General features: G+C 50.4%; 2 protein-coding genes across 2 annotated transcripts; both read left to right on the top strand.

Annotated features, from left to right (window-relative positions):
- Positions 1–2,326: 2,326 nt before the first annotated feature.
- On the top strand, positions 2,327–6,374 carry EI90DRAFT_3146928 (uncharacterized protein; the record flags this gene model as incomplete). The annotated part of the gene is made up of 6 exons (XM_039065476.1): positions 2,327–2,332; positions 3,701–3,789; positions 3,826–4,315; positions 4,363–5,221; positions 5,330–5,646; positions 6,108–6,374. 6 exons carry the CDS (start codon positions 2,327–2,329, stop codon positions 6,372–6,374), a joined length of 2,028 nt encoding a protein of 675 aa, XP_038911510.1.
- A 540-nt stretch (positions 6,375–6,914) lies between these two features.
- Positions 6,915–7,714, top strand: EI90DRAFT_3019698 (uncharacterized protein; the record flags this gene model as incomplete). Its single annotated transcript, XM_039057393.1, has 4 exons — positions 6,915–7,129; positions 7,179–7,348; positions 7,401–7,564; positions 7,622–7,714. 4 exons carry the CDS (start codon positions 6,915–6,917, stop codon positions 7,712–7,714), a joined length of 642 nt encoding a protein of 213 aa, XP_038911509.1.
- Positions 7,715–9,278: the final 1,564 nt, after the last annotated feature.

The following is a 9,278-nucleotide window of genomic DNA, read 5'->3' as shown; positions in this document are numbered from 1 at the left end:
CAGATAAGCCGGGACCAAATCGCGCCTAAGGCATGGGACAGAATGGATGGATTGCGCTTAAGGATCATGTAAGAACAAAGTGGAGTAGGAGTCGGAAGTAGACGTCATGGGACGATCGACCCTCGACCCCATCACGCTCGCCTCCCTCTCCCCCACTTCCCTCACCTTGCGCCTCGCCCTCACCTCCATCAATCTTCTCTCCTCAGTGTCACAGACGTGTTCCAACAGTCGCCCCGCCACGGTGGTCAGACCAGAGATCACTTGATGGATGTCGCAAAGCACATCATAGATCCTGTCCTTGTCACTGACCACCTCATCCTCCTCCGTTTCCACATCGTCCACATCCATCATCGATCCCTCTCCTTTCGGCGCCTTGATACGAGGTCGCTTCGTGGCTTGAGGCATTCCCGCCCCGCATACGCATTTCTGCCTGGACTTCTGACATGCGGCGCAGATGCCACAATCGCTGTTGCCTTTAACGCACTCCACGCCTCTCTTCACACAACGTTCGCAGGGTGGTAGTCCTTCCCCCACCACCGATGTAGCGCAGGACGCTTTGATCAGGATGATCAGTAAAGGTTCCTGGCAAAGATCATACTGATCGGGGTACTCACCTTGCCTGCGACCACATCTGATGCCTTCGATCACCTCTCCTCCTCAGCGGCGAGGCGTGCAGCCTCAGCTTGAGCCCTGGCTGCCTCCTCTTGTTGTTGGGCCTCATGATGCACAATCTCAGCCTTGCGATGCTGCAACCTCTCCGCTTGCTTCTGTTCCATCAGCTCCACATTGTCATCAGACTGATCGACGATGTCATCCTTGCTCCACGTCCTTATATCTGCTGGATTCTTCTTGGGAGCCATGAGAATGGAAGATCAGGTTGTTGTGGTGGTAAGTTCGATCACCGTGCTGGCGGAACCAAAATTTCCCGCTCAGCCAAACCGGTTCCCATGCCAGTTCCTTGGGACTTCAAGGGTTCAGTCCTAAGAGGGGGATACTGTCACGACCCGGTGTTCCCTGGGGTCAGACGACCTCCTCCCCAACCTTCTCCCATGCCCGAACACTCCCCACACACTCCGCTTGCTGCCCGTCGCCACCTAACCACTTCCTGCCACCTCTCCACGACCCCTCTCCTAATTGTTGTTGAACAACCTTGTCCCATGTTTCGCTGCACCTTGTTATCTTGCGGCAAAGGTCACATTTGACCTTCGCTGTCTTAAACACGTGCTCCTTGTTTGTTTTCCTTCTTCTTTTCTCCACCTGCAATCTCCGCAAGATCTGGTGACTTATTCCCTATTCAGTTCCCTTGTCAGAGATGGGATTATTGTCAGAGCCGGAATACTGTCAGAGATCTGGGATGCTGTCAGAGACTGGGAATATTGTTGGAGTCTGGCAGACTGTCAGAAGACAGATAGACGACGGATTGGGTTCTGTCTGAGTTGAGGTCGGAGGTGATGCAGAGGTCTGTTGGAGCACACGCGCGGATATGTGGGCGGAAATATGCGGCGCATCCGGAAGTGCTGTTCAAGGTTAGCAGAGTGGGATCGCGGCCTCAGCGACTCAGGTGGAGCGCTGTGCCCTGAGCTTGACGTTTGGGGGAGATCCCATATTTACGGACTGACACTTACAGCGGACTTCAAACAAGACTTGTGGGCGGAGCGGACCTATAGGAGGAGCGCGGACTCCGCAAGCACAGACTCAGAGGGGGGAAGCCCCCTTTGCAGAAGGAGAGACTCAGACCAGACAGGGGGGTACTCTAGTTGATTTCAGACTGAGGTCCCCAAAAGTATTTACAAGGTATATAAATAGGCAAGAGGGAATATAGAAAGGCCGGTCAGTCCGGCGCGGAGATAAGCGGGGATTGTCAAACTAAATAAGGACAAGAGCCCGGGAACTGGAAATGAGGAATAGATCAATAAACAATAAGTGGCAAGGGTTATTGATGAATAACTGAATGAGATCAATAACCTAGTGCCAATAAAGAGGGGATCAAATGCCAATATTGGCAGGGAAGCAAACAATGAATGGCACTCGGCAAAGAATGAATGACAAGCTGCCAAGTGACAAATGGCCGGAGGAAAAGTGGAGGTCAGCGCGCGGCGCCGATACAAGTCCGCAAATAAGCGGGGTCGGTGCGGTGCCGACACAAGTCCGCAAACAGAGGTTGATCTGCCAGCACTGTCACACAAGGACAGCATGAAGGCCAACAGAGGTACAGAGGTGTTGACCTGACCAGAGGTGTCAAGGGCAACCAGAAGTGGCCAGAAGGTGCAGAGATGGGCAGAGGGTGCGGAGTGGGCAGAGGGTGCGGAATGCATGGAAGCGGGGCATGGCTGTGACCACATAGCGGGAAGTGATGAGTGTGGTTCGGATGGAGACAAGGCAGGCATGACTGAATGCCGGGAGCGCCAAGGGCTCAGGAACTGGAGGTAAGGTCGGAATACCGGCAGGGTCTAGGTTCTGATTACTGGCCAAGTCTCATGCAGTAAGGCAGGAGGCCAGACATGGGGTTGGGGGCTGGTTAGGATGGGTTTCGGGTCAGCGGATTCGCCTATTGGCATTGGTTTGCCACTGACAGAGCCCCGGGATTTGTCGGTCGTGACATCCCTAGCGCTTATATACAGCTTGTAACTAATGCTTGTACTGTAGTTCGAAATCAACTAGACATTCACCCCTAAGCTTACTTCTGTTCCCATAAGACCTCCAACCTTCTGAAGTATCGGGACCGCATCGAGAACAAGGCGCAACGCTCCTCCTCAAGTCGTTGAAGCCGAAATCCCGGCTCACCTGCCCAAGTAGCCTCAGCCTCGAGATCGGTGAGGTTATTCCTTGCTGAAGCTCAGTTGTGTATAGGATGCCTGTATCACTAGCGGGCAACACTTGGTTGCCTATGGCTACCCTCGGTGAAGATTCGCACAGTTCTGACACACCAGACCCATCCTCCTGGGCAGGAGCAAACTGCAGCGAGGATACATTAGAGGATTGGGAACACATTAATCCGGTGCTACATACCATCTTTGGATGGGATGACCCAGTTCAGATGATCATCAGTAAAGTACGACAGGGAGCTCACGGAGTTGAAGGGCTAGTTGGCTTTTTAGAATGGTTTGTCTGCAAGCGGGGCTTGAATCCCACCTTATTTGACACCAAACTTGAGAAGTTATCAGAAGCAATGCTATGATTGTAGGCATTTTGTTTTAACTCACTGTATCCCATTCTCAAATGCATGCTGAGCAGAATTCCTCTGGATATGGCACCATCCTCACCCCAAAACAAAAGTCCCATCTTGGTCAGTGACGATGAAGACAACATCAAGATCATACTGAACTTGCATGTTATGGACAGCAGTGCTGAAAGGCTTTGCATGGCACAGAAGTTAGATATTCCCGCAAACCAGTCACCTTACTATGTCTATCCCTTTGGCCTGCATGCTGCTCATCGTGTCCACTGGGATCTCGAGATTCGGAATGACACTTTATACCTTCGCTCTCGGAAGTGCCACAGAATCGCACCTGGCAATCATTCAACTTGCCATGAATGCTGCATGTTAGCAGATAAGGGAATTAGAAAGTGTATTGAAAATGGGACACCACAAACTGCAAACCATCATCTTTGGTCATGGGGTACCCTCTGTCAGGCCTTGCTGAAGGCACAGAAGCAATTGGCAATGCGTCAGCTTCTGGCATTCAATGCCAATGTGCAGTTAGGACGAAAGACACGGGCAATTGATGAGCATAAACGCTTGCTCATGATCGTGTCATCTGGGGATGTCAAGCAGGCCGATGCTGTGATGTGAGTAGCATTGAGGAGGAGGATGGGTGTGCACAGAATCATGGAGCTCTTTATGAAAGCGGCAAAGAAGGTGTACGCAGCTAGGTCCTTCACTGAGCAAGAAATGGAACTGGGCTTACTGTTTCTTCGGCTGGGAGGCACCCAATTGGCAAGCATTGCACACAATGCCCTTGGCACCCCTGCTGTCACCACGCTTCGGCACAATCGACCAACAGAGCCACTCCGCGTCTCAACCAGACTCCCAACTGCCCATGAACTTCATCATAACCTCTCGGTCTCACAGGTTGCCGGGACCTTTGGGAGTGGGGATCACATTGAGCAGCATAATGACATTCTTGGGGCTTACATTCTCATGTTTGATGAGATCAAGATTGAAGAAGTTTCACGGTATGATCCATCCACCAATAACATTGTTGGGGTATGCCATGAGCATAGTAGTGGGTTTGCACTTGAGTACGCGAGTACTGATGAAGCTGATCGCCTATTTGAAGGGGTCCGGGATGGAGCGGTACACCTGGCAGTGGAGGTGAGTAACAAAGATAGTCAAATGATCTCATATTTATTTCATTATAGGCTACCATTGGAGCCGTGGGCTCTTTGTCATCATCTGCAAGGATATATGGTTCCCATCCGATTCTAATTTCGCCCACATGCAAGCGTGAGAACGCTAGCAGCCATGCCAAATTAATTGAAGTTGTTATTGAGGCATGCAGGAACGACTTGAAGGGTCCACTGTACAGTCTTGCATCTGATGGTGAATCGCGTCGAGGGGCCGCACTTGCCCAGATCACACTGAAGGAACCCCTCTCCGATACATCCCCCATCTATCCCTTACTTTCCCCCCTTCCATTATTCAACCATCTTGTTGGTAAACATGACATAACCTGTGATAAGGACTATAAGCATCTCTTCAAGAGATTATGCACACTCACCCTGCGCCCAGCGGGTTTCAATGTTTTTGACACAATCATCACTCTGCAAATCCTTGAGAAACACCTTCATCAAAATGGGTTGTCATTCACAACAATCCGGGCTTTGCTGAACCCAGCTGATAAACAAGATGTACCGAAGGCTATTGAGTTACTGAAGGCCATCTGGGAGCTTCCCTTAATTACCGATGACAAGGATCCAATCAGGACAGCCCAGTGTTGTGCTCTCTACCTTTTTGGTCGCATTTGTTTCTTGTTTGTGCGACCCTATATCGACATAACACTTAGTCTTTGGCAGCAACTTGAACATCTCAGTGCTGCCGCACATTTGCTCCTAGTCCTCTTCAGGGAAAATCCAAATAAGGGACGATTTATGCCAACACAACTCTATGTTGACATCCAGATTGCTGTCAAGAATGTTTTCTTTTGCATAGCGAAAGAAAAAACTTGCAATCAAGTCTATATCATTCTCCTTGGAACAGATCGCCTCGAGATCGCATTTGGTATTTTACGCACAATGGTTGGGAATGATGCAAATGCTGATACACTTCAGCTATCAACCTGATTGTCGCATGTAACTGAAATCCAAAACATACTTGCTCACCATCCAGAATGGGACCGGAGTCCACGGCATCTGAGGCTACCATCCCTTCAAGAACTGGAAAAGGAATCGCAGTGTATTAACCATATCACACCAGCACTCTGGAAGGGGGACGTGAGCATCAAATATGTACTCCCCCTGACATGTTGGATGAATGGGCGTTCACTTGCTATGACTGTTGACAGTAAAATTGCTGGACAAATCAACAACATTGCCACTCACAGAGGGATTGATATGCTCTCACCATTTGGACACCTAATCATGAAACTCGATATAAATCCATCTGCTGCAAGCAATGATGATCTTGAAAGGGAGGATGAGGATGATGTCAGAGATGCTACGGTCATCTCGTCTTCAGGGTCAAGCACAGGCGCTCTGGACGTTGTGACCAGTGTGAACGGGGGGCCGGAAGACACAGCCAATCCTATAGGAGACGGACCCGATGCTGGGCTTGACTTGGAGGACATTCTGGGGGACATTACCGATGACCATACATGTATTTCATCCTACCTCTCAATCTGTGACGAAAAAACTGGAGAAGAGAAGACAATCCATAAAGCATGGAAGCGTGGGCATTGAAAGCCCTGTTCCAGAGTATTGTCCATCAAAAAGGATCCCTAGATCGACAGAAGTGAATCGCTGGGCTCACCCGATTTTCAGTTACACCTACCAGCACAACAAGCGACGCTGATGCTGATGACAGCAGCTTTGGTGACACACTTTGCATTGGGGATCCGGCAGTGACCCTCATCATCATTGAAAACACCCCATTCCTGGCTGTGGTTCAGATATCTGCATTGAAAATCGATGAGCAAGGAACTCAAGCCATACCTTTGACAATGCTCTCTGAACGCGTTGTTGAGGTCAGTTTCCACATTCTCACGCTGAAAAGCAAGACAACCTATGAGGGCAACGAGGACTGGCTATGGAAAGACTGGAAACTAGAAATGGAGAGCAGTAAGACGAAGGGAGCATACCTTCATCCCATTAATCCGACTATCCAGCAAGATGATGTGGCTGGTCGTGCGACGTTTATCTTCACAAAAACGGGCTAGCGGCATCACTGTTGAGCATCTGTGGACTCCAAGGAATGTCTGACCTACCAAAGGCGAAGGTATCTCCTACATTTCCTTACAGGAATCCTGTTGGTAAGCCTAAGATGATTCAGTCAGGGGTTGCGGATGCTAATATCAGCTGAAGACGACAGTGCCTGTTTTGCTGGGGAATTCCCAAGCAATGATCGACCAATATCTGACGTTCATGGCAACCTCTGTCCTCTATGCAACGTCTCCTTGGACCTCAATAAGTCATCTGGCCTATTGGTGCACATGGGCGCACACATTCTTTATGATGGCTGATTGGCACGCTCAGATCAACCATGTGGATTTTGTCTTTGTCCCTCTGGCCAATGTACCTTTAAACTCATAATCAAGGCTCGCCAACCTTATCGAATCGATCTACATGCATCTCAGTGTAACCACTCACCAACCCCATCATTCAGATATGCACCTGCATCCAAATCTACTTCACACTCACCATGCTCAAATGTGCCAGTGGAATGTCCATTATGCAAGGCGGTTGTGTGGAAATACAATATGGATGAGCACTTGATGTTATCCCATCCTTCTAACTCAGCCCGCTACTCACTGGACTATGCAATTTCCACAGAGGAAATGTCAAGAATGAGAGCGAGATGGGAGAAGATATCCCCATCCCTACAGAGGTTGTCAAGTAGATGGACAATCGGCTCAAGCAGCCAGCCCACCACACTCACCATATCAGAGGCTCATAGCTCTCGGATAGTCCTTGAGTGAGTAACTGATCCCGTTAACTCTTGAAACTATGATAGCGCTTATCAGGCTTCACAGAACCACGACACCCGAAGATATGGACCACGCACCTATGGACCTCCAGGCCAACGTAGGGAGCCCTGACTTGGAGGATAGGGAATCGGGTGATCAGCCAATCTCTGATCCAGAGGATGTACCCAGCACCTGTCCAGCATCCCCTGCAAACTACGATTTCAGGTGTGAGTCCTTTCAACTCTTTCCTTCAACATCGCATACTAACTTATCTCAAAGCCCATTTTGGTACAAAGCAAAGGACTAGATCTGGCCGCCAGCGACAAGTTGTTGGAGAAGAGGATATCTTTGGTGGATGCTGCTGTGGTGAATCGCCATCTGAGAATGAGATAGCAGCAGGGCAAACAGTTAAGTGTGCTCATATTGGGTGTGAGTATGGCTGGGTACGTTATTATTTACATGATACACAAGATTACTCTCTTACTTGGAATACTTGATAGTTTCATTTAGAGTGTGTTGACCTGTGTCGGGCAGAGGAAAACTGGAAATGTCCTGACCACCAGCCCAAGAAGCAGCATCGCGCCCAAAAGTAGTGTAATCAAAGTGTAATTCCACATTTGCTGTGACCTTCTTGCCTGAATTAACTAGTAGAATGGCATTTTTACACATTATACTGCAGTTGCATAAGTACATGAAGTTACATCTTCACGCCATCATGAACCCCCCCCCCCCGGCATACCTTTCAACCGGGAAATGCTGACACCCCCTTGGGGCTAGCCTCAGCCTTCACAGGGAATGAGCTGAGAAGAAGGGTAAGCTTCTCAGCCCCCTGTGAGGCCGACACAAAAGGGCCCTAGGAACTATACAGTTCCCGCTTGCTGCCGACTTCCCATAATGGGTGTGACCCGTGGGAAAGTTCTGGGCGAGCTGCTTGCCCAGAATGTTCCCACGGTCACGTGTCTTGGGCAAGTTACTCTCCCAGAAAGTTCCTGCAGACGTGGCTGTGCATTTCTGGGCAAGCAACTTGCCCAGAACGTTCCCATGGGTCCGCATGCATGCATCATTGTGTGAAACAGTAGAGGGAAGAATGGGGGGAATGGGGAGATGTGGGGAGAGGGTGGTTAGGGAGAGGGGAAGGGTGTCTGAGGGTGAGTGGGGTTGAGGGCTGTGCCCTGACATCACCCCCCCTCTATGCCGCTTCGCCTCAAAGTGGCTGATGTCCTTGGTTGGTGGGGTCTTCTGGTCCTTGTCAGTTTGGGGGCTGTGGGGTGGGCTTGGTGAAATTCCTCCACGAGGTCTGGGGAATGCTCCAAGTTCTCCCAGGGAAGCCATTCATTCTCCGAGTGTGGCCATCCCATGAACTTGACAAGGTACCAGAGCCGTCCATACCTATATCTGGAGTTTAGAACCTTTTCTACCTCGTACTCCTCTTCCCCATTTACCACATCTGGGCCTGGGCACGGGTCGGCTGGGCATCCTGTGATTTCGTCTGGGAGGTAGGGGTGGATGTTGGTGACTGAGACTACTGGGTGGATCCCCTTCTGCTGTGGGGTGAGCTGCAGCTTTACTGCTGCTGGGGATACTACCTTGGTAATTGGGAAGGGGCTGATCCATTTGTGGTGCTGCTCTCCGGTTTCGGTCATAGTACTGGGCCATCTCATCCACTGCATGCTCCAGGGCTGCCTTTGCCTCTTCCTGCATCTTCATCATCTGAGAGGCAAAGTCGTCGGCTGCTTCGACCTCTGATGTGTGGGTTGGCTTGGTTCCCATGCATGGGTGTTGCCTGGAGTCGAGCTCAAAGGGGGTACAGCGGGTGGAGGAATGGACATGGTTGTTGTACGCAAATTCGGCAAGAGGCAGCCAGTCGGCCCAGTCATCTTGTCTGTGGTTGACAAACATGCAGAGGTAGGCTTCTATCTCCTGGTTGACATGCTCTGTCTGGCCATCAGTTTGTGGGTGATAGGCCATCAAGGGGGAGAGCTTAATCCCTAGAAGGCTTGCCAATTCCTTGGAGAACTGAGAGACAAAGGTGCTGCCCCAGTCACTGAGCACTTCCTCTGGGAGGCCGTGATGTTTCCAGACGTGTTCCAAGAAGAGCTGGGCCATGCCTGCTGAGTCCATGGTGGTGACTGTGGGGATTGCGTGGATATGCTTGGA

The sequence above is a fragment of the Cantharellus anzutake genome, assembly GCF_015039405.1.
Source record: "Cantharellus anzutake strain C23 chromosome Unknown EI90scaffold_62, whole genome shotgun sequence".
In the NCBI taxonomy this organism is placed as follows: domain Eukaryota; kingdom Fungi; phylum Basidiomycota; class Agaricomycetes; order Cantharellales; family Hydnaceae; genus Cantharellus; species Cantharellus anzutake.
This window is presented reverse-complemented; position numbering and strand designations above follow the sequence as displayed.